This window comes from Taeniopygia guttata, chromosome 4, assembly GCF_048771995.1.
Source record: "Taeniopygia guttata chromosome 4, bTaeGut7.mat, whole genome shotgun sequence".
In the NCBI taxonomy this organism is placed as follows: Eukaryota; Metazoa; Chordata; class Aves; order Passeriformes; family Estrildidae; genus Taeniopygia; species Taeniopygia guttata.
Window position 1 is genome coordinate 6,050,646 of NC_133028.1, and position 24,952 is coordinate 6,075,597.

A 24,952-nucleotide genomic window follows, 5' to 3' on the forward strand; every position below is an offset into this window, starting at 1 on the left:
TGACAATCTAAAAATGTATTTTATTGGGCTGCTAATAATGACCAGCGGTGAGAGTGGAGGGGGGAGCAATATAATGAGCTCCTGGGAGGGGTTTTGGACACAGCTGTCCCACGTGCCCCAGAAATGTGGTAGAAGACATCTCGAGCTCACTGGGAGCCAGGGGACTTGGCATCGAGCAGCCTGGCACCCCAGACTCAGGCTTTGCACAGCAGCTCCCCGGCTCGGGGCTCACCAGCCAATTGCTCAGCTTGGGAAATAAACAGGCAGGCACTGAGGAGTTCAAGTTTAGTGTATTCACGTCAGTAAAACAGAGACTATTCCCTCCCTTGCCCAGTGACTCTGGCCTGCCCCATCCCCTCTCCTGCCCCGGTGCCTGGCGGTGCTTGGCCAGACCCACGCTGGAGTAAGTCAGACACACGGGAACCTGATTCACACTGAGTGCCAGGATGTGAACCTGGCCTCACAAGTAATATTTCCCCTTGAGATTAACAAAACATGTTAATCTTCTTGGTTTGGAAACTCATATTTTTTTACTTGAACACAGAGCTCTGTCCCTCCATCATTAGCAGATGTCGTGCATACGAACTGCATTACCTATAAAGTCTGCTTACTCCAAGCAAATGTTTCTCCATCTTGTTTCTTTTTTTTTTTTTACTTCAATTTGAAGTGAAAGGTACAGTATAGGATTCAAATGCTTTTGCATTACATGGGTTTCTGACCACTTGAAAAACCCCATGGAAAAAACGACTTCACAAACCTGAAACACTGGCTGAATTTTGCTTCACTTCTTTCTGCCTGGCTGAACTTTCTTATGATTTCTTTTTTTTTTTTTTTTCTCTCTCTCTTTGCTTTACATGGCACTTTGCTTTTGCTTAATTTTATTTCTTTATTAAAAAAAAAAAAAATCATAGCTCGTGTTTCAGCTCTCACTTCGTGTCAGTATTTCTACCCTGTGGACGTGTTGCACAGGAAGGAAAATCAGGAAATTGCCCAAAAGGCAGAACTACAGAGTAGCTCAAAGGAAGAAGCAAATCTGAACGCCAAAGCATGGTTTGGTGCTGTCCCATCTCTTGCCCACACCAAATGCTGGCTCCAGGGCTGCAGGCAGGGAAGTGCAGGCTGAAGAAATAAGAGGTAACTCACAGAAGGGTACAGAAATTGGGCTTTGTCACCAACAGCTGGCTGGCCTGCTTGCCACGATCTGAATGGCTCCTCTGACTTTTCTTTGGCTCAAAGATTTAACATTAAGGCAAAAATAAGACACAGTGTAGAAGCTCCATCAAATCTTTGGCACAACAGCAACAACAACAACAACAAAAAATTACTGTACACATGAGCTGAGAGGGTAACATTTCCCAGTTAAGCAAAGGGAAAAGTGCTAAATAAATTGCACGTACGAAAAGGTGGCTGGCTTAACAACAATAAGAAGCATCCCTGTCCTTTCGTTTTTCCTTTTCTTTTCCTTTTTTCCTTTCTGTTCCAGAGATTAAGAAAGTTCCTTCGCCAATCGTCATCTCCAATAGGGGTTTCTGCAAAAAAGCTGCTTTCAGTCTTCATCTGGATCGTGCAACCTTTGCCAAGACCAGATGTAACTCTGGCTGGAAGCTCTTCTGAATCCTCCCTTCCTGGTTGTTACTCCTGGAAAGAGAGAGATGCACCATGAGAACAGGGAACACATGGTGTCCCTTGCATGGACTGTTGCTGACGCATGCGGGACCATCCTTGGGGACTGCTGGCCATGGATCTGCAATTTTCAAGAGTTGGGCTCACAGTGGAACCATCTGTAGGTGCCACAATGGAGGCCAGAGCCTGCACAGAGGAGAGGGAGTGGCAGACAGGAAGAGAAAGGCTTGGGGAAGAAAAACAACACAGTAATTTGGTGTTGGGTCCAAGTCCCGCTGAAAAAAAATAGAAGCGATGGCAAATACCTGGTATTTTCAGTTCAGGAGCTGATCTCAGAAAGAAAAGGAGTTGCAACTAGATGGGTTTTTGCAGGAGATGGGCTTTCCTTCCACATTTTAGTTGTTGTATTGAGTTTTCTGCAGGCATGGCTGCTCAGTCTGTGGGACTGCAACTTGTCCCATGTGTCTGTGCATTCCCCTGTGAGTCACAGCTGTGGCAGATTACTTGGGAAATTACACTGGGCTACAGAATATTATGGCCAGGTCCATAGGAAAATTGTCAACTCCAAACCATGGCAGCTTTAGACAAGGAAATCTCATCTAAACCCCCTTCAGCATTAAAATAAACCCCACAAATATCGCACAAACAATCATTAACATAGTTCAAAACAGAGAAAAATCCTCAGGGCCTGAGGATTTCATGAGATCACGTCTCTATTGTTCAAACTGCCTTCATCACGTGGGTTCTAAATCCTCTTTTAAATAACTTAGGAATTAGAAACTTGGAAATGAGATCACATTTTGCTAGTGCTACCAGCATTTCTTGCTTTTTGCCAGTGGATTTCAGAACCTTTCAGGGTGCAGTACAGCTTCTGAAAGTCATTTGGACACAGTCGCCAATCCCCTGAATAGGTCAGCCATATTTCTGTCAGTCTTAACAAGGTCAAACTCCTTAAAACCTGGCCTCAAAAGCTTTCTTCCCCACTCTGTTTTGTTTTTGTACTGCCTCTCATTTTCCATCACTGGATATTGTAACATCAGGGTATAAAATACTAGTAACCTACTGGTATTTATTTGATTTATGACTATCATTAGGGCAGCTGCTGTGAGATCAATGATTACAGCTGATCATCCATGACAGGCTAAGGGACAGGGGAACCTAAAATCCACCTTTTCACCCCCTCCTGTCAAGTGCAGACCAGGGAAGCTCAGGACTGCTCCAGGACCATCAAGGTTTCTCTTGGTAAGAATACTTCACTAAAAGCACCCAGGTCATCCTCCATGCAATAAATGCTGGTGTCTGCTGGACCTCTGGGGTTGTCTCTGGACAATCCTACCTAGTGCTGCTCAGAGAAGATAGAAAAACTTCCTCTAGTTCAAGGCCTTATTTGGGATTTTGAATAAATGAGGTTCAGGTGGGAGAATGACAAACAGCCTTGTGTATTGCCAACTTTTCTGTTGGGACCCTTCAACAACATATAATATATATAAATAACCTGTAGTAGAAAAGTTGGTTGTTTTAATTTATCCCACATTTACCTATGGAAAGAAAATGTAAAAGAAGGGAAGCGATGACTGCTCTCATTAATTTTAAAAGACAGCAGAGAGATCAAAAGCATTTGTGGGTTTGGGAAAGCAGGATGGCTTTAGGAAGAGGAGTCTCAGGGCCAGATCTCTGCTCTGAAGTCTCTGCAACTGGGGAAGATCAACCATGGGGGCCAAGAGGGAATATGCACAAACCAGGCAAGGGCATTTGTGCTGTACCTTCCAGACACAGGAGATGGAAAGGGGAATGGGGAGATCCCCCTGCAACACAATGGAGATGCTCAGCACACCTCACTGGCACCACTTGATCGGTCCCCAGGCACTTCCCAATGCTTGGCCATGGGTTCTGTTTGGTGGCTTTTGTTTCCCCCTCCACCCTTTTTCACTCAGCCAGGAGCTCTGAAGACAGATTTATGAGCCTGGGTCTGCTTTAAACTAATAACATCAGAACTCCCATGGCTCTTGAATTTGACAACTGGCCCAATGACCTTGGTGAGTTTGCAGCATCCTGGAGCATTTCAATCTCCATAAATCAAAGCACTTCTGGAATTGAGTCAGCCTTTGTTCCAGGGCTTCTCCTGTCTCTTCTACTCACATCTTCCTTTTGCTGCAGTTACCCAATATGTGTGGGGTGGATCTTACCCTATTCTTGGCAACACCCTTGCTCCAAAGGGGATGGACCCTGTGCTGGGATCCTGCTCCCACCATGGGAGCAAATCCCTGGTCCCATCCCTGTGCTGTGATGTGGCTGTTCCAACACCCTTTAAAGGAAAGGGGTTTTTGGGGTGCTGTGATGCAACGGGAGAGTCCCACATCACATCCTTTTGTAAGGAAAAGCTTTGGGCCCTGCTCTTTGGGGTACTGATGCTCAGTGCCCCAGTGGGCTGATGGAGGGTGTGCAGTGCCCTTGGGGATGCCCCTGGGGTAGCTGCTGCTGCCTCCCTGTCCAGAGTTGGGTGATCTTGCCCATGAACTTGTCACAAACCTTAGGACCCGTGCCCCACCTGCAAGCCTTGTTTTGGGCTGCAGGGACATACAAGACACAAGTGATAAGCAAATTAATCTCACTGCCTTGTTTTTAACCAGGTCCCTGGGGTGGGTAATCCTTCAGCCAGCATGCAGCAGGGATAACTCATGGCCAGGCAGACCCAGGTCCCCTCTGTCCCCCAGGGATGCTGTCCCATGGCAGATGGACAGATGGACAGGCAGCTCGCTGCTCTCCTGTGGTCCAGCTCCTCCCTGGAGCCCGCGGAGCTGGCGGCCGTGGGGATCAGACTGGCTGGCTGCCCGCTCTCGCCGGCAAGTCCTAGCAGGGAAATGAAGCTATTTTTAAAGAGGAACCTCTGCTAAGTCAAACTGCAGGGGAAAGGGAGGTCGAATCTCATTATGAGACCCCCCTCCTCCCCACACAGGATGGGAAGCCACGAGGAAGAAATGCCATGCGGATCATCAAGGTTTTACTGTGTTGGCTCTGAATGGTTCTGATAATCAATATCAGATGATCAATAACAGCAAGACCCTGCAGCCAGGATCATCCACACAAACCAGGGGGTGGCAGCTGGAGCTTTATCTCGGGGCTTTGTCTAAATAAATCACGAGTCATGATACGGTGTTATCAAAAAAATATGCTCCAAGCAAATGGTTTCAGTGCTGTACAAATCAAGTCTGCCACTACCGTTTCTCTTTTATAATATAAACCCTTAACTTGTTCACTCCTGCAAGTAAATATGCCTGCAGAACGCCCTCCTTCCAATTTTTTCAGTGGGAATAAGTGTTACCTACAGCAGGAGCTCTGCTTTTAGCAAAGTAGCAATGAGGGGGCATCCAGGCATGGCACAACACCACAATAACTATTTTATATAATGCAATAATTACATACATAATGTCAGCCCTTTTAGTGCAGCAGGCTGCAAGAAACAGAAAAGCTTTTCATTCCATATATGTTTCCATATAATTTAATTATCTGGGAAAAGATATATGTACAGCGTATTTTCAATTTTTAATTCCTTGTGTCTGTGCTCATCCACACACACAGGCACAAAAACAAGAAACTAAATTCCAGCCGAAAACTTTTATTGAGCTCCAACTGCTCGCCTGTTATTCATAACCCAGTTTCCTCTCTCACAAAGAGACCTTTCGCATGTTTTTTTTTTTTTAATGTGTGAGTGTGGTTTTTTTTTTTTTTTTTTTTTTCCCCCTTCTGCCTCGCTAACAGCTGCTCGCAGTGTTGTATCCTGAGTGATGATGAGGTTCTGAAAGTGTTTTTTTGGAACAGATGGCCAGGAGAGAGCTGGGGAATGTGCCAGCAGCGAGCTGGGGAATGCGCCAAGTCCTGCAGTGACTGAGTACTCCGGGTTCCAGCTCGCGTGCCTTTCCCCTGCCCTCTGCCCCAAGTGGCGCCAGCAGGACTTCCCAGCTCGCGCTCCGAACATCTGGAGTCTGCGACTGCCAGAAGAGCCGGGACGGGGGGAGGATGAAGCAGAGAGAGAAAAAAAAATCCCTCATCCATCCCTCCCTGCTCGGGCTGAGCTCCCGTGGCCACGGCGATGTTGCTGCCTAGCACGGGGGTTAAGCAAAAGCAACGAGGGGAACCTCGCTGTGGGTGTTTGGGGTGTGCTGTCCGCCCTTGGATCCTGCTCTGTGTATACTGAGCGGCTGTGGTTGTGCTGATTGCTGGGGAAATAAGTTCTGCCCCACAGCTTTGGGGCCAGATCCTGTAGGGCTGGAGGTTTAGGGGGCTGTGATGCACAGCTCTGCACCCCTACAAATGTCAGTCTCCAGGGAGAGCCCCCAGCCATGTACCCTCACAACCTTGTCCTGACCCTCAGCTGCTTTCCTGCAGGGCACCAGAATTCAGCCCTCTGGGGGAAAAACTGGAAAAATGGGAGAGTGGGACCAGCAAGCTGGACCCCAATCCCTACAGATCCCTGTGAGGCTTTCAGATAACCCCTGGCCACTGAGGATCATGTGCCATGCAGAAACAGGGCACCTTGGCAGTAAAAAAAACTTGGATTTCCCTTTCCCTTGCTGTTGCATCCTCTGTACTCCTGGCTGTAGCTTAAGGCAGTTCCCCCCTCCTTTTTCCAGGACATCAGTGTGGCCCCAGCAGGACTTGGGGCTCTGCTGAGGGTGTTGCAACCCAGATCTCCAACATGGTGAAACTCTTGGGTGCACGGTTAAGGACAAGGCTCAGTCCAGATAATTTATAACCAAGCAAGAGGCAGCTTTAAAGAATGAAAACTATCATCAGAATTCACCACCACCACCCCCCCACAGTCAACTTTTTTTCTTCTTTTTTAAGAAAAGGCATCTGCAGCCTCCTTTGTTGCTTATAAATGAGATCTCCCATCAGCAAACACCCTTGGTTAAGTCTCAATTGCAATAACTAAAATCACCTTATAACTGCAGTTAGGACAGAGAAGGGGATTTTTTTTTTCCCTAGTCAAATTTGAAAGACTAAAGCCAACTTTTATAATTAAGAAAATGGGAATAGAAGTGGGGTGGGGGGTAAAACCACTCAGTAAATTTCCTATTGCAAAAGCAAAATCTGAACAACAACCTAGTCTTAGGGTCACAAGATAATTCACCCCCTAAAACAAAGCAAAAGGCAATGCACAATCCAGCAAATGCAACATCTGGAGTCTCTGCCTGCCAAAACAAACTCCAACCAGCTACTTTTTTGTGTGAAAAGATCACGGTGCCACAGCACATTGCAACCAGAGAGCTGAGAGAGTGAGAGAGAGGCAGACACACAATAAAATGGAGATGACAGGAGATAAGGGTGGTGTGGACCTAACGTGGAGCTCAAGGAGCGGAGGGCTGCACTCAGGATCTCTGTGATTTTTTAAAGGGAGAATATAAAAGGAAGCTCAAAAAAAACCAGTAACAAAATAACAACCACCCCAAAGTCGATAATTCACAGGAACTTCTCAGTGAGTAGTGGTTTCAGAGACCTGATTAAAAACACACAGAGCTCACAAAAATGTGCCGATTTCAACATTAATGAGGGCGCGGCGATTTTGGGCCAAGCCATCGTATCCTCATCCAGCTGTCCGTGTGAGACCCCCCAGGAGAGACATCCCTTCACACCACCTGATATCCAGAGCTTGGATTGGCACTGCACAGCCATCCCGGATCTGTAATTTCCCTCTGACAACAGCCTTTTCCTCCTCTGTGCTCACGACTTGCTTGGCTCAAGGAGAAAGGGAGACATGCAAGATGAGTCCTCCCAACCCAGGCTTTGCATCCCCACTCCTATCGACTGGGATTTACCAGAGTTACTTAGTGGTACCTGCTGGTTTTGGCTTCACCAGCAGCTGGATGGGGCTCTTGCATTCACCTGAGCAAATACTGCTGGAAATAAAACTGTACTTGTCATCCATCAGGGAATCTATGTGGTCTGGGACTGCTCTAAACTTGCAGCAGAACTTTAATTTCCAGCATGACAAGCAAGGCAGAGCAGGGATTAAGACCCTGCCTTGGGTACCAAGCCTGGCTTGCTTTTCTGAGAGGGCTTTTGGAGAAGGTTTAGGGTGGGTGTCCTTCAAGAATGTGGAGAAAGGGCAGATTTTCTCCTGGTGATGCTGTTTCTGTGGTGGGAGGCAGGAGGTGCTCTGGTAGAGTTCCATTGTTCAGGCACTCTTGACTGGCTTGGGGCTTTTCTCCACGCATCCGCTCTGGAGTGAACCACTGTAAATGGAAAGCTTTTAATTCTTAATTTATTTTTTTAATTAACGACGGGCCCAGCTCTAACCCTTAGATGTGAACACCCTGGGATTTGGAGCCATTCAAAATCTGGCTCCTTGTTTCCTCTCCTTAAGCCTGCATTGGTTTACATAAGCCAAGACAATGGGTCTCAGCCCACTGGGCACCCAAAGCCTGAAGAGCAGCCCAGAAATGTGCTGAAGCCCCATGAAGGATGCTCATCTCTTCTTTCCCTCCATGCTGACTTTGGGAGGGGACCCAAGACCTAACTAGCAATCTACTAAAGCCTCACAAAAGCTCATCCTCTTCTTGACATGGAGAGGGGTTCCAAGACCCAACCATCAACCTGCTGAAGCCCCAAAAATTATGCTTTTCTCCTCCTCCATCTTAACTTGCAGAGGAGACCCAAGAACCAACTCTGATCTTGCCCCAGGGTTGGTAGTACTACTTCACTGTCCCTGGGACATCACTGCCTGTGCACTACAGAGCCCAGCGTGAACCCCCAATTTGGGGCTGTGCCCAGGAGCTGCCCCACACCTCCCAGTCGCAGGCAGTGCTGTCAGCTGTGGGCAAGCAGTGCCGCGTCCCCGCCTGGCACTGCTGCTCCGTGGGCATAAATACTGCCCGTGACAGCCAGAGGAAGCAACAGGGAGTGTGCTATTGTGTTTATTTATAAACTGAATTGCTGCAGGATGATTTGTTGGGCTAAAGAGGAGGAAAAGTGAGGAAACCTGCGGAATCAGAGGCAGATCTTAACAACACCGGGGAAGGAGCCTGCTCCCCAGCTTAGCTGCCCATTCATCCATTAAAATCCTGCTGATTTATTATCCTGCCTGACAAGCAAGCTCAGAGAGCAGGGGGAAGTTCAATTCAAGTTTACAAAACTCTTTTTGTCATAAAAGCCTGAACAAAGACATCAATCACTCCTTTAATTCACCCATGTCACTCTCTGAGAGGAAAACTGGCAGAACGCTCTGCTTCTTCCTCCCGCCGCTTGACGATGATTTCACCTAATTGGTTCAGTGTTAAGTAACCTAAAGGAATGCAAGGCGTAATTAGATTTAACGTTGTTTCCTCAAGATACCCACATGTCCTTCAGGTCATACATCTTACTAATGTGTTTATACATATAATGTCTCCATTAGCTACCTTTTTTTTTGTTGTCGGGTGATTTTTCTCAGAGATAAGTGTGAGATTAAACAAAACAGAAAACACAGGCGGGCGACAGTGTTTTACAGGCTCCGAACGGCGACTCAAGGTTGGTTTGGTTTAACAAGTAACAGTCCCAAGATGACTCTTAATAGGATCACGCTCGTGTTGAAACACACGATGGGCGACTAACGAGGGGAAGAGCCTGGCGCGGAGGATGGGGAGGAGAGAAAAGCTTTTGATTAGAGAGGAATGTGGTTATTACAAGATCAGATGGATGGAGGAGAAAAAGAGAGAGAGAGAAAGGCGAGGGATAAAAAAATCAGAAAAAATCAGGCAAATTTCACAAGGTTTAGAAAGGAAGGAAACAACTTTGGATTTTATTTATTTTTTTTTTACGTCCCTTTTGTAACTTTTACCATTTTTTAGGGGGTGAGTTGGGGGAGAGGCTGTAACATACCTTCCTTTTTTTAGATCTTCCTTCTGCTTGTAAGGTCCTAGTGCACTGCTCCACGCATTCAGAGAAGCTCATGTTACTGTGGTCAGCGCTGTAATCCAGGTCTGCTAGTCTGGCCAGGGAAAGGATATAGTTACAGGCTATTCTCAAGATGGCCAGTTTGGACAACTTTTGACCATAAGAATAGCAGGGAACCTAGAAAGGGTAACAGGGAAAAAGAAATAATTAAAAATTAGGCCAGATAAACAAAATATCTTGCTTGAAGCATGACAAAACAACTGTAAGTTATTTTCCTAGCAGTTTTAACATAAATAGAAACTCCAGTGATAAAATGCCATATGGTCCCAACAGGTTTTTAAGAAGAACTCCCCTGCTGATCTCCATGGGGATGAAAGCAGCATGAAGCCTCTTGATTTCAGCAGGGAAGTTCTGCTTAAAATGTGATGGCAGGATACAGCCCGGGACGTGCGCCTGCTGCTCTGTTCACTTCTTGGAGGCCCTTTTCCTTAGAAACCTGCACCCCCATGCCTCCCAGTAACTTGTCTTGAGTAACTTACTCCCCACAATTAGCTCCCATGTCATCACAGGTCTTGCAGAACAAGGCAATAAGAAGGTACGAGCAACAATGTCACAACCCGTTGTTTTTGTGCTCAAACAACATCAGTTGTGGCTTTCAGCCCGTGAAAAAACACGATGTTGTTGAGTAGCAGGACCTTGATCAGGCAGTAATTTCTACCTGTTTAAACACTCCACAAAAAAGACCAAAACAGAGCCTGTTTCAGGGAGCTGGATGTATCTTACGCAATTTGTTTCTTCACCCATAAAGATTTCTACTGTAATGTGAAACATTTGAACAATTCAAACTAAACTGAATGTGTCTCAATTACTGAGCAGTATATGGTTCTTCCTGCAGAGGAGTGGGTTGCTTTTCAAACATGATCTAGAAAAACAGTACATCTACACTCGATATTAGGCATACAACTTTAGTACGTCCAGCTTAAAGAGAGATCTTCTGAATTCGATAGGCTTGGGCACCCCATTTTCTAGTTTGCAAAATTGCTGAAGGTCACTGAGCCTTTAACAAACAAGAGTCTCTTGCCTATGGGAAACTGAAGCTGTGCATTCATTTGAAATCCATCTGAGCCCCTCAGGTTGTCTGACCACCTGTCAAAGTTTTCACAGTCATCAATCATTGGAACACCTCAATATTCTCTACCACCTGCCTCCATACCAGTCTCCATTCTCCACACCCCCCTAGAGTGTCACACTCAGCTTAGGGCTGAAGATTTTTGTTTTCTCTTGCCATGCTCATGCCTCAGCTTCTCTCTCCTCCACAGGGACACAAAGATGGGATTGCCCCCATCAAGTCAAGGAATGCTCTCCTTGACTTTACAGAAGGTAAAATGGGTTCAGCCCCTCCACAAACCCCACAGCAGCCACAGATGCCAAAGGAGGAGCAGAACAGCTCAGGCATATATAGGATTTTTCCAAGTATTCTGTCAGGTTCCAGTTACCATCACCTCCATCACTTCAACTAGATGTGCCATCCCCAAATTTAACAACCCATGATAGATCTTTTCTGCCCATAAACTTGGTCTGGTAAGATGAACCAATCCTGTTGATTTTGAGCAGCCACAACATCTTTTTGCAAAGCATTCTCTCCAGTCTACATAAATTTTTTTCTCTTTTTGCTTGTTTTGAACTTGGCTCCTACTGTCTTCCCTTGAGGTACTACAGTTCTGTATTAGAAGATAAGACAACAGATATTTATTCACCTCCTGTGTGACATATGTTTTTTAGTTCACCATCAACTCTTCAACCTCTTTTCCAAAAGAAAAATATTAATCCTCCTTAGCAGACAGTTCTATGGAAGCCATCCCATATCTTTGATGACCCCTGCTGCTCCTTCCTGAACCTTTCCTAGTCCCTTTGGAGATGATCAGAACACAAAGTGTTCATGTTGTGCACATATCTAACATATGCTTATGTTCTCTGTTTTCTTTAATATTCCTTTCTTCCTAACTCCTTTGATTTGATTTGTGACTGCTGCCAGACACTGACCTGAGACTTTCCTTGAGCCATCTTGAGAAATTCCAAGGTCTCCCTACTCTGAATTAACAGACAGCTCAGGGTCTATCACTTCATATGTGGACTCTGGTAAGGATTTTTCCATATGCATCACTTCACTTTATCTGCGTGGTATTTATTTCATTGGCCATATGATTATCTATTCACTCAGAGCCATGAACTTCCGCACAGCTTACACAGTCACAATTTCAGGTGGTGGAACCTGACATTCCCTGTTTAAAGCAGAGCTAAGCTCAGAATCAGATCATAGTTTGTCCTCTCATGATGTGCCTCCTTGTAGGAACTGGCCCTTTCCCCCTACCTACCATTCCTTGCCTCTACACTAATCCACACTCCCATCCAAGCTGTTTGGTTTCTTCTTTCCTGGGAAGACCTCTGCCATGGTGCTTATGGAAATCCAGACAAATTGCTTGGCTCACCTTTACCCAAGAGCACAAGGATTTTAGTGCAGCTGGCCCTATGGGCCATGTCTTGTACAACACATAGACTCCTTCAGGCTGGAAAACACCCTTAAGGACACGGACTCCATCCATTAACCCAGCACTGCCACCACTAAACCATGTCCCCAGACACCACAGCCACAAATTTTCTGAACACTTCCAGGGATGGTGACTCTACCTCCCTGGGCAGGCTGTTCCAATGTTTGACCACCCTTTTTAGTGAAGATATTTTTCTAATATCCAATCTAAACCTCCCCTGGCACAACTTGAGGCCATTTCCTCTTGTCCTATCACTTGTTACCTGTAAGAAGAGACCAAATCCCACCTGGTTGCCCCCTCCTGTCACAGAGTTGTGCAGAGCCAGAAGGTCCCCCCAAGCCTCATTTTCTCAGGCTGAATCCCCCAGGTCCCTCAGCTTCTCCCCATCAGACTTGTGCTCCAGATCCTTGTGCAGCTCCACTGCCCTTCTCTGGACCTGCTGCAGTACCTTAATGTCCTTCTTGTAAAGAGGGACCCAAAACTGAACACACGACTGGAGGTGTGATGTGGCTGAGATGCCCCTCCAGAAACCAGACATAAAACTTCAAATGGCCTTTCTTTAATACACATCATCTACTACTGATACCCCTCAAAATACAAGGAATCACAAATATCTTGGGTTGGGAGGGACCTTTAAATGTCACCTAGTCCAAATACTCCCCTGCAATGAGCAGGGACATGGCAGAGAATCTGCTTAAGAGCCCCTTTTTATCTGAAAAAACCTCTCTTTGAATCCCTGCCTTCGTTTTTTTTGTCACCATTATGCACCCAGCAATGCCCCTGCCCTCAGTACCTGGTCCCCAGATGCAATGAGCTGAGTTATTTTGAAAGCAAGAGCTTCAGGCAGCAGAAACACCCAAGTCTCTTTCGACGCCAATGCAACGAAAACAGCAGAGACCCCAGATCAAACAGCATCAGGAAAGAACAAAGCAAGATGGAAACTAAAATGGAAAGATTCAGTGAAATGTGGGAGTAATTTCAGAATTAGAACAAGAAGGAAGTTAAATTGAGTGGAAGGAAAATAGACCATGAAATCCTCGAGGCTGATGCACAGACGCTGTCCAGTTACAACACGAGAAGGCAGGCTAGTGTCTCTTTTCCTCATCTGTTTTGCTCTTTCTTTTGTGTTTTGGGATTTTTTTTTTTTTTTAAGGAAACAAAAAGATACAAAACAAAACCCAAAGTATTTTTTAGGACATGTTTTCTACAAAAGGCAAGGAAGATCTCAGTGCTAACACAGCTGACACAACCCTCATCTGGGACTACACGGCACTTTTCCCACACTACTGCAGCAGAGTCCAGACTGGAGCTGCCCTCTATGCCCATGGGAAGAGGCTCACCTTGAAGTGTTCAGATATTCCCGTGATGGGTGCAGGGCACCAACATTAAGAGATAAGAGTTTTTTTTCCATGGTAACAGTGTTAGAAAAACTATTTCATAGGAACCCTCCCTGTCTTGGCTCAGGTCCTGCCATTTTAATGTTTCCTTTTGAATTAAACATGGGAAATTAAGAGAGGAATGAGCCACTTAGTTCAAATCCAGAGCCAAAACTTCCCCAAGTGCGTCTGTGTGTAACTTTGGTATTATCTCTTCTTTAACACAAAGTCTACAGGAAAGAGGGGACAAATTTGTACAAATTGCAGTAAAGGGTGTCAGTGACACATCTGGATAACAAGAAATCTTCAAAACCCAACTTAAAAAAAGAGAGTGTTGTAGAGGTGGGAAAAACACCTGGGGCTGGTGTGGCCCTGCAGGTGTAACCCTCCCAGCTCCCACAGTGTCTCCACACAGATCTCTGGCCAGCAGTAACGTGAACAGGTATCTGTCATGCTCCTGGCAAGGACCAAACCCTTTCCTTCTGTCACCTTCTTGCTCCCCATGCCTGAACTGAGCAGACTTCAGTGCTTTAATGTCAGCTGAGCAAGTCCATCCAGAGCCAGGGAGAACCAGGCTTGAGTTTCTGGGCATTTAATGAAAATATTTCCCTTATCTGACCTCACTGGTCTCTGCCGAGCAGCAGCACAGCTCACCATCTTGCCTGCAATATTTGCAATGATTAAAAGGAATTAGGAAGGAACTGCAACTGAAATTTCACACCAGTCCTGAGGAATGCAGCTGTCTGCTGGAAGGGCAAGGACAGCAGCACCATCCTCGGCTTCGGGACATCAGCACAGAGTGAGCTGGGATCACAGGAACCAGAGCTCCAGTCAGAGGATGTTTGCAAGTTGTGTCTGCAAAGGGCTCTGCGGAGTCTCATGGGTCTTATCAGTGATCTCCAGGCTGGCAGGAGCTGAAGCAAAGCAAGATGAATGCTCCTGGGACATATTCCTGTGCAGAAGAGCCCTTCTTTGGCAGGAAAATAGAAAGGAATGTGACCTAACAGGTCTGTTCTATCCTTGACGTCTCAGAATCAGAGGCAGCGCCCTTGGAAAACCAGAGATGCTCCCTTTGAAGTCCGTGGGAAGTCTGCCGTGCTCTTGACCTGCAGCCAGCCCTCTCAAGGAGGGCAGGGATCCACTGCAGCTTCCCACAGCATCACTGTCAACTACCAAAGCCAAGGTGGGAGCTGGTTCTGACAGGGCACAGGTGAGGAGGCTGCAGGATGAGTTTGGGGAACAACCAGAGATGGGTGAAAGGGGACAACTGTCACCCTGCCATTTGAGGATACAGTGAGTGTGCTCACTGTGATGGGTCTGCAGGAACAACCAGGAGCATCCCTGCACTTTAGGAGCATTAAGCCAGTTCACATCACTGAGCTTCTGTCTTTGTGGCTCTGTCTTTATAGAATAGATAAAATTTCCATAAACACCCTCTGGACCTGTTCAGATGACATCTGTAAAACCAAGTCTGCCTTTACACTGCATGAAAATGCTGGGCTAAAGAAGGCTGTTGAGTGCTGGGGGTCCAGATGTCTCTTTTACTGTGCTCCAAACGTGATCTAGCAGCACAGACACGCACAGATCCCCTCCACACAAAGGTCACACAGGGCAGAATTGGGCCCCCTGGGCACAGCAGGGAGGATGGGGCAGCTCTAAGGCAGTGTTTGTGATGCAGCACAAGCCAAGCCCTCCTGACAGCTAGTTCCTCAACATGACACAATAAGCTGCTGAGTTTACCTGTCTGCTAATTCGTCTGGTTTGCTTATATGCTGGGAGTTAAAACACATCAGGGCTCCTCTCCTTGCCCCCCTCCCCCAGGAAAACATTTGGCTGCCTCTCCCCTGCATCCCAACACGCAGCCCAGCGGCGCTGTCTCATTGTTTGTGCTGCGCTTCCTGCCAAAAATATTTCCAGAGGTTCATATAAATGTCCAGTACTTAATAGTTCTGGCTGTTGTACGTCCCTTTCTAACCCAGGGTGAGTCAGACACTTCCTGGGGCTAAGACACCATGGGGGAACAGTGGCAGGGTGGGGCAGCAGGACTGACAGTGTCCCCCTGAGCACAGGGGAAGCCCCTCTCTCATGATCTCAAATTATCTCCAGGCTGGCATCTGCAGAGCTACTGTGGGTGTGTGCATGCCTCATCCCTGAAAGGATGCCTCATCCCAAGGCCAAGCTGGATGTGACTTTGAGTAACCTGGCCTAGTGGAAGGCATGCCATGGCAGTGGGGTTGGAGCTGGATGATCTTTAAGGTTCCTTCCAACCCAAACCCTCTGTGATTCCATGAGTAAGATCCTTAACAAGCTGAAGGCTTTGCCCAGAAGATCACTGCCTCTATTCAAGATGTAGTGTTTTTGGGAAGGGTTTGGAGCCAGCCTTTTTCCACCCAGCTCTGGGGGTAAAGTGAGCACATATGGTCCTTTTGCTTCTTGCAGGACTCATTTGATGACTTGGTCGGTGTGTTCAGGTTCACCAGCAAGGTGACTTGGCCTCCTGACATTGCTCTCAACAGCTGCAAGCCCTAAGTCCTTCTAACATTCCAGGTGGGACAATGATGAATTACACAGCTGTATGATGGAAAAGCCTCCTGGCACATCCTTTCACAGTGCCAGATCCCTTCAGATTGATTCCCAAATATCCCTCCTGCTGCTGCCTGCAGCACAGCAGCAACCAGATCCACCAATGGCTCCTCTGTGCCACTGTGCTCGCTATACTGACCAGGACCTTTGGGGCAGCACCCTTGGCTGAGAACCCAGTGAGGCCAGATCCTGCTGTGTGGATATATGGCATGGCTCCCAGGGGACTGCTTCTGGAAAGGGCCCCATAGAATCACAGAAGAGTTTGAGTTGAAAAGGACCTTTAAAGGTCATCTAATCCAACCCCCTGCAGTGTGCAGGGACATCGTTAACTAGATCAGGTTGCTCAGAGACCTGTCTAGCCTGACCTTGAATGTTTTTAGGGATGGGATATGTATCACCTCTCTGGACAACCTGTGCCAGTGTTTTACAAGCCTCATTGCAAAAACTTTCTTCCTTGTATCTCGTTTAAATCTACCCTCTTTTAGTTTAAAACCATTATGTCTTGTCCTATGACAACAGGGTGTACTAAAGTTTGTCCTCATTTTCCTTATAGTCCTCCTTTAAGGGGAAGGGGTGAGAGTGCTGAAAAATTCTCCCAGAACCTTCTCTTCTCCAGGCTAAACAATCCCAACTTTCTCAGCCATTCATTTGATCAACTTGGTGGCCTCCTCTGCGCTTGCTCCAGAAGATCCACATCTTTCCTGTCCTGAGGATTCAAGAGCTGGATGCAGCACTGTGGGTGGCACCTCACCAGAGCAGAGTGGAAGAATCACCTCCCCTGACCATCTGTGGTGTCACAGTGTCAGATGTTCCACAGAGCTCTATTCCAGCCAGCAATGGGCAGCTATTCCACACCATGAGGCTGAGAGGCTTTTGTTTTCTCTGCCACCAGAACACAGTGGCAGAAAATGGGCAGCCCTGTGCTACCAATGCAACCCCAGCAATTTAAAAGAAAGCCTCACCCCTGCCTCACCACGGGGAGCAAAGTGCTCAGCCCAGGCCCAAACCCAGCTGAAAAATGCCAACAAGAACAAAAGCAGCACTGCCCAGGCAGGAGCCCCAGTCCTGACCGAGGTGCCTTTGCCTCTCGGGTGGGTCCACGCTGTCAGACAACCCAGCTCCTGGTTCCCTCCCAGCTCCTGGCTCCCCCATCGCCCACATTACAAAAACATGAGTTCACTCCTTGGAGCAAATGAATTGGCTTCCTCCAAACAAAACCTAGGTGTGGTGCTGGGTGAGTTCACCCCAGGAATCTCTTCCAAATGGCAGTCTGGTTAATGCTGCCCCAGGCCTGGCTCCACTTCATTTTGGACAGTTGTCCTGCACCTTCTGCAGATGTTTTGCACCCCCAAAGCCTCCTGCACATCCTCAGAGCACACAACACACCCCCTCAGTATCATGCCTGAAAAATACCACATTGCTGGGCTGCTGCAACTCTCTTACCTTATTGCTGGTTCTTTGAACCACTTCCCAAAATAGTAACTAGACAGACAACTACTGGAATTACCAGAGGAGAAATCCCAGGGCTACTGGGCACGGAAAATCTCTGAAAGGGGCTGCCTTCCAGCACTATAGCAAGGAAACACTCTTTGGGGTGGCAGTTTAGTAGTGGCCATCTGCATCTCTGAGGTTCAAAACCCCTGGTAAATAGGAAAACAAGCTCCAGTGGAGATAATGGCATTATCTCAGCTTGGCCTTGGTGACTCTTCAGTCACCAGCCACTGCTGGACACCACGGGGTTTTGCCTTCCCTCCGTATCACTGCTGAGCCCCAGGAGCTGTCATGAGCCCATGGCAGCTGCAGAGGAGCACAACCTCCCACAGCACACACGAGGCTCTGCTTGCATCCCTGCGTGGCACAGGGGACAGTGCAAACCAGGACCAGGATGGGATCTATTGCTTGGGGAACACACATGGCACAGACCAAAGGAGCTGCAGGCTGGGAACAAAGAGCCTGGGGAGCTTTTCTGCAAGGTACTGAAAAGTGTCCCACCTCCCCTCTGCAGCCCGGAAAGGAATTTGACAGTGGATTAAGGCAGGGAGCAGAGGCTGGATTCAAAGCTTGATGGAGAAAAGCAGACTCTTTTCTCCAATTTCAGTGGGAGCCATAAGAAAACACAGAGGTTAACTGAGGGTGGCTGCAGCAGGCAGAGCAAATACCTCCAACAGAAGCAGGATTTGTAGCAAAGGATAAAATGAGCTAGACAGCAGCCAGGGGAGCAGAAAAGCCCTGTTCTTGGTGACACACAGCCATTGTTTGCAGGATTTTTGTCCTTTTGTTTGGTTTCTCCTTTATTTTCTTTCCTCCTGTGTTGCTTCAGGCTGGTATTTTGTCATCTTCTTTAGCTGTTAAACCACAGGGCCGCCCCACTCTGGGTTCTAAATATCCATCAGTGTCACTTGGGACGGGCAGCAGCCATGGAGATGCTCTGGTTAATGCTGGGTGTTCGGTGGCACTGCATGCTGTGCCTGGAAGATGCTGCTGCATCTCTCCAACAGCCAAACCTTCACCCCCAGAGAGCTCAATGGGTGGCTTGTCTTCAGCAGCTGGGCTTTAAGACATCTTAGGGTTTCCTGCTGGTGGGATCACAGAGGGATGAATGACTGGGAATAGGGCTGGGAGATGCCAGCAGGTGACCAAGGATAGCTTTCAGCCTCCCCACCACACAGAAAGGACAGTCAGTGACACTGGTCACATGCAGGGTCCCGCCTGCAGAGGTGACAAACCACAGCCACCCTTGGGATGACACACAAAGAGGGTGAGCACGGAATGATGCATCTGCAGAACAGCCTCAGCCTCTGCTGGCTTGTGGCTAAAGGCGCTGCTCAAGCCACAGCTCCTGCCTCCATTCACTGCCTGGTTTGTCCCTTCAGACCCCTGCAGACAGTTTGTCCCCACAGCCACAAAATCTCCTCCTACAGCCTTGAGGCTTCTGCTCCTGATGTCCGACCGTGCTCCCAACGGGAGCGAGCAGGGTCTTTTCTGCACTGATTTACCAACAAGCCACAGCAGCCACGTGCATGCCGGCGGCACAAAGTGAAAGGATACTAGTATGTGTGTGGGGAAAACCTCCACTCCAGCAGCTAAAAAGCCCTATAAAACACTAAAGTATCTCCAGAACCCACATGAGTGCAGAGAGCGAGGCTGTCAGCTGCTGAGGCAGAGAATGTCCTGGCAACGTGGTGGTGAAAAGATTTAGGAAATCGCCAGTGCACTTCAAGGGAAGATAAATGTCTGTGAACACATTTGCTCCCGGCACAGACTCCAGCTCACTGTGGCTCAATGCATCACTTTCTTCAGGAGGAGCTGGACAGCAGTGCTCCAGAGAGAAACCAGATGTGCAAGCCCAGGCAGGCTCCAGATCAGGAAGGCTGCTGTGGTTGTCTCCATCCATCGAGGGAGAGTTTGCTGCCACCTTAGGGTCTGTCAGCACAGCTGAGGAGCTCGGTCCCAGCTCCTGGGAGTGCAGTATACTGGTTTGCCTGGCTGTCCATGCAGTCTCATGGTGAAGAGCACAATTCCCTTCTGGCCAAGGCCTCCAGCAGAAAACCTGGGGGCTAAGGCCATACTGCAATAAAAGTTACAATGGTTCAGTTTCACAGCTGGGATTTGCTGGAGGATGAGTCTCTTGCTGCCAATAGGAATTTGCAGGCAAAAAAAAGAGACAGAATTGTGTTGCATGGAGAATGGTTGCTTTGAAGATAGCCAATGTTGTTGTCACATCTTGGTGACAACCTCCAGATGGTTGTACCACTCCATGAATTTGAACACCCACCAGCAAAAGGCCGGGTAGGAGTCTTCACATGGAGGCCAAGATGACCTCAGGTCCTTGTGAACTCAGTGCTATGTCTCTGTCTGCATCAGAGATGTTTGGGTTCACTGACCACCCACCGTGGCAGGGAGAGGAAGATGAAAAGGATGGAAGTGACAACCCACCATGTCACACATGGAGGGTCCTGCAGCAGCTGGGGCAGTGCAAGGACTCGCTGACCAGCACCTGTCAGGGCATTTGAGGGCAGGAGACCAGTGCTCCAGACAGGAGCTGCCCAGGGACACCACAAAGGCAGCAGCAGAAGGACAGCCAAGTGCAGCAGAAGTATCTCACCACCTCAAAGTGTTTCAGAGCAGGTCAGTGTTTTCCAAGGAGAACTACATTGTTTGCCTCAGGAGTCTGCTGCCAGTGGAAGGATCACTTGGACAAATGATACTTGAGGGACTAAGGGGGAGAAATCTCTTCCAGGCTTAATAGCTGAAGACCACAAGTACCAAGACCAGGGGGAAGGAGCTGTTTCTCAGGAACATCTGCTCTTCAGTCCCACTTCAGTGCTATGGCCGTATAGCAAAGGCAGCAGCTCAATACAGAGCGGGAGAGAAATCCTTGATCCTGGTGGCTGTGACACCAAGGGACGAACACAATGGCACTGACACGTCTCTCCCAACAGCAGGCAGCTTCCCAGAGCTGGCAGCTGCCCGCCTACCTCCCACCTCTGAGGCAAGCTGGGGACAGCTCAGTCCTCAGGGACATGGTTGGCTTAGCCTCTCCTTGTGCGAAACAACTGTGTTTGGCTCTTCCTCCACCAAGAACTGGGAGAAAAAAAAAAGAACCCACACCCCTTCCTGCCATCTGGAGAGTCAGTCGACACAAGCCAAAACATGTGTGCCATATGTACGCAGCTGTGGAGCGCAGGGCCGCCGCCGCCAGCCCATCTGTCCGGTGTGCTGCGTGCCAGGGGCTCACCCTCGGGTGGGCTGCTGAGACAGGGAGAGTGTCCTGCAGAGAGGCATGACTTCCCTTTCCTCTCCACCTCCTCCTCCTCCTCAGCAAACATGGATGGGCTCCCTACAGTGTGGCCGTGGTGGGTCTGATCCTGCAAGCAATGGGGTTTTATCTCACACGTGCCAGTGAGGATGGGTATCTCCACTCACGCATCCGAACAGGGACAGGGATGACACCTGTGGGTGTTGGGTACCAGAGGCTGAGGAAGGCTCCTGCTTCCAGCAGCTCCACATCCAGCACCTGACCCCCACCCAAAGGAGCGTGGGGCCAGGGTCAGCTGTGTGCAAGCACGGAACAATCCCACCGCTCCTCGCCCGCCTGTCTGCAGGGATGTATCAGTTTCAGCGCCTCAGGAAAAGCCTCCCAGCTGCTTAAGAGCCTGATATGTGATGACAAGGAGGGAACAGAGGACTAACCAAGGAACAAGAAAGGAGGCCTGCAGCAGACAGCACACAGGGATTGCCTCTCGCAAGCGGCTGAAGGCCCTTTGTATGCCCTGGCAAGCGGGAAGACGGTGCTGACCTGAGGCAAGGGAAAGCTTCCCTACTGCATGTACCTCCACCAGGGCATCTCCATACCCCTGCTTCCCACCCGCTGGCCAAGGTGTGACAGAAAGGAACCTACTGTCTCCTGATCTGAGCTGCCCCCCAGAAACCCCTCGGCTGTCACCGCTGCGAACGACGTGAGTGACAAGGCAGCGCCGTGCCTGTGTGCAATGAAGCTGACTGTCACCTGATGTCACGCACGGCACCAGGCACGCCGCTGGCAGCCCAACAAGGAATGAATACAAATGTCATCCAATGATGGTCGGGACAGCCAGCCCACCCCTCAGCAAATTGCTAGGAAAACCTCGCGGCAAACATTTCCCGGAGAATGATTTCTTTCTCTCTGCAGAGTGAATACAGCTCTGCCAGTATGTTCCTGTGCTGACCCTAGAGACCGGCTTTCACGGGAAGAGAGGACGGCAGCTTGTTCTCCAGGCTCTTTGGGCTCCCAGCTGAGTCCACGGCTGAAGTGATTTATAGAGACAGGGCCAAGGCCAGGAATCTGAGGCTTTTCAAGAGTTGCCCATTTCCCAAAAGAGTGCGGCTTTAATTTGTTGCCTGCCTGACTTCTGCTTGAGACTCAGCCTAGAACAAGATTGCCAGTGATTTGGGAAATCAGTGCTACTTCCCCTTGCGGTTTTGGTGGTGTAGATGTCTGTCCATGGAGAATCAGACTGACACTTCCAGGCGTGTTACACACAGTCACCAAACAACCGAAATACGGAAGCAGCTTACAGAAACAAAATATATCAAGTCTGGAGTTTGCATCTACAAGGGGCAGCCTCTCAGCACTGGGGGACAGCACCCAGCACACACTGGTTTACTGGGATTATAACAGGAGTACTGACATCCCACCACTGCACAGTGATCAAAAACACTCTAGTTTAGCTGTTCACCAGAGATTCTCTCCTGACATACAGCCCTGGTCTGTCAGCCCCTGAAATCCGTTTGCCAAGGTAGATGACGGGAAAGGATTAACTCTTGGGGTGCAACTACCCAGGCCACAGCAGTCATTGCGAAGAGCTCCAGGCAGCATGCTGAAGATAGGAGCAAGCAGATTTCCTCTGAGCAGGAGAAAGGACTGAGTCCTAAAGTGAGCGCACTTGGGGAATGGCTCAGATTAGTGATGTCCAGAAGATGGCAGGGAAAAGCCTGTGTGTGTGATCTCCACTGCAAGCAGAGCACGCTGTTCCCACCAGGCTGGAGGGACCATCCTGGGAGAGGTGATGCTTAACACCTCTCAGAGGCAGTCTCATCTGCAGCTTGCAGCCCTCTGAGCCCTGTGCATCTCCTCCTCCCTGCACACCTGGAATAGTCCCATCATCATTTAACAGAGAGGCAGAAAAGCCAGCACAGCTGGGTTTGCACAATGTGACAGCACATCTTTCTCTATGTCTATCACTGCACTCTACACGGTGCCTACATGCAGAGAAGGCTGAGTACAAGGGCCAGGGCACTGATTTATCCTTGGGCAGAAGATACAAGAGCCTTGCAGCTTCTATGCATCTCTCCTCATCCTGGGGAGGTAATGGAAAGATTTTGACCAAAACCTTTCATTTACCTTTCAAAAGTGCCACCCTGACACTGTGAACATATACTTTACAGACAACCATGAGGATTTTCAAGTCCTCTCAGCAAGAAAGCCCAGCACCAGACACACTTCAAACACTACAGTAAAAACCATGGGAAGCTATCTGGCGGACTACCACAGCTCAGCTTGACTGTCCTTAGCACACAGGGCACATAGAATGTTTCAGAAGCTGCTGCAAGAACCCCAGGGGCCCTGAAGGATCAGACACCCTGCACCAAAGTCAAGTACACGTACTCTAGGTAGAGGAGCATCACCCCAGCTCCCAGCTTGACCAAGTGCCTTCCTACACACTCAACTCTCCCTCGGAGGGATTTATCGGGTTTGTTTTATTTAAAAAAAAAAAAAAAAAAAAAAAGTCCAAAACTTTCTAACTGCAAGCAAATTAAAAGCCCTTATTTATTTATCTCGAGTGTTAGCACACTTCTAGGGTTGGTACTTCCAGGCATTTTGAACCGACTTCCCCTCCTGTCAGGCGGCCACTCGGCTCCTGCCCTTCACCTCCCCCGGCCCCGGGCGCGGGGCAGCGCGGGCGCTCCCCCATCCCCGCGCCCCCTCCATCCATCCCCCGCGGGGTCCCGACGTGCGGAGCCCGGGCCGGGCGGGCCGAGCGCTGTCCCGCCGGCGGAGCGGCCGGCGGTGCCCGGCAGGTACCTGCTTGCGCAGCGCCTCGAAGGCGGCGCTGATGGTGTGGACGCGGGTCCTCTCCCGGGCGTTGGCCAGCAGCCGCCGCGTCTGCTGCAGCGCTTTGATCTCCGGCGAGACGCCGGACGCCTCGCCCGGCCGCGGGCGCGGGGAAGCGGCGGGCGGCGGCGGCGGGGCGGCGGGGAAGGCGCCGGCGGCGGCGGCGGGGCCGAGCGCGGCGCTGCGCGGCTCCCAGGCGGGCGGCGGAGCGGCGGCGGCGGTAGCGGGGGCAGGGGGGGCGCGGAGCCCGGTCCGCCGCCCGCTCAGCACTTTGAGCTCCACGCGGAAACTTTTGCAGCCGCCGTGCTTCCGCCGCAGCCGCCGCAGCCCCCCGAGCTCGGCGGGGCAGAGGCGCGGCCAGGGCTCGCCCTCGGCCAGCGGCGCGCTCCGCATGGCGCGGGGCGCTGCGCGGCGAGGCTCAGCCGCGGCCGCTCCGCCGCTGCTGCGCTGCTGCCGATGCTGCCGCTGCTGCTGCTGCTGCTGCCGCCGCCCCGCTGCCGCTGCCGCCCATCTGCGCTCGGCTCCGTCCGTCCGTCCTCCGAGCCGCAGCTCCGCGCAGCTCCGCGCAGCTCCCCGCAGCCTGCCTCCCGCCGCCGGCAGCCGGCCGCCGCGCAGATGAGCGGCTTTAAAGAAACAGGAAGGCTGGCCTTTTTTTTTTTTTTTTTTTTTTTTTTCTTCCCAAAACAGCTGTGCTGCCAATCTCCTTTGTTCATCCCCCCACACCCCCCCTTCCCTTCCCTCCCCTCCCACCCCACTCCCACTTTCTTCTTTAATCTCGCTCTTCCATGCGATGGAAGAGAAATCCTGCCCCCCGGAGACTCGCCGCGACCCGCCGTGTGCGCTTCTCCCCCAGCCCCCTGCCTTGCTTCCCCAGGGAAATCCGTGATTTGCTTTGGTTTCCAACCCACTTCATTCCGCTTCTCCTTCCTTATCACTGATTTTCCGCATCGAGACCCTCATCTGCGAGGCATGGGGTGCCTGACTTCCCGTTGCCTTCCTGAATGTGCCGGTGAGCACGGCCGGCGCCCCGGCGGGATGGGAAACTGGGGGAGCTCCGGCGCTTCTCACACATCCCTCCCGCCGCCCGCGGAATGCTTCGGTTGCTGCTCCGCCACCGACTCGGACCCACTAGGAAGAATTATTCCTCAGCAACAGCCTGCCCTGTTTTTCACAGGGCTCACAAGGGAGTCTGCACTCGTGGGTTACTGCTACCAGCTTTAGGCTGCCTTCTGCCGGTACCCCAAAACCCCTCAATTCCCCTTACCTCAGCCTCGGGGGAATCAGGGCCAGGGGTCTCTGCAGAGTGAGCAGACAGAGTGTGAGGGAGGGATGGAGAGGTGCAATTCACAGAGCTG

General features: G+C 49.8%; 1 protein-coding gene across 1 annotated transcript; it reads right to left on the reverse strand.

Annotated features, from left to right (window-relative positions):
• On the reverse strand, window positions 1–24,249 carry ATOH8 (atonal bHLH transcription factor 8). The gene is made up of 3 exons (XM_030270520.4): window positions 23,568–24,249; window positions 9,481–9,672; window positions 1–1,638 (listed from the first exon to the last, which is right to left on the reverse strand). The coding sequence occupies exons 1-3, from the start codon at window positions 23,988–23,990 to the stop codon at window positions 1,633–1,635; spliced, it is 621 nt and encodes a 206-aa protein (XP_030126380.3). The 5' UTR covers window positions 23,991–24,249; the 3' UTR covers window positions 1–1,632.
• Between the last annotated feature and the right edge of the window lie 703 nt (window positions 24,250–24,952).

Bases quoted from the DNA above. Each gene is read 5' to 3' on its own strand.
- ATOH8 (XM_030270520.4), bottom strand. From the start codon at position 23,990: ATGCGGAGCGCGCCGCTGGCCGAGGGCGAGCCCTGGCCGCGCCTCTGC. The intron at 9,673-23,567 runs GTACCTGCCGGG...TACCCTTTCTAG, and splicing joins TCGAGGCGCTGCGCAAGCAG to GTTCCCTGCTATTCTTATGG.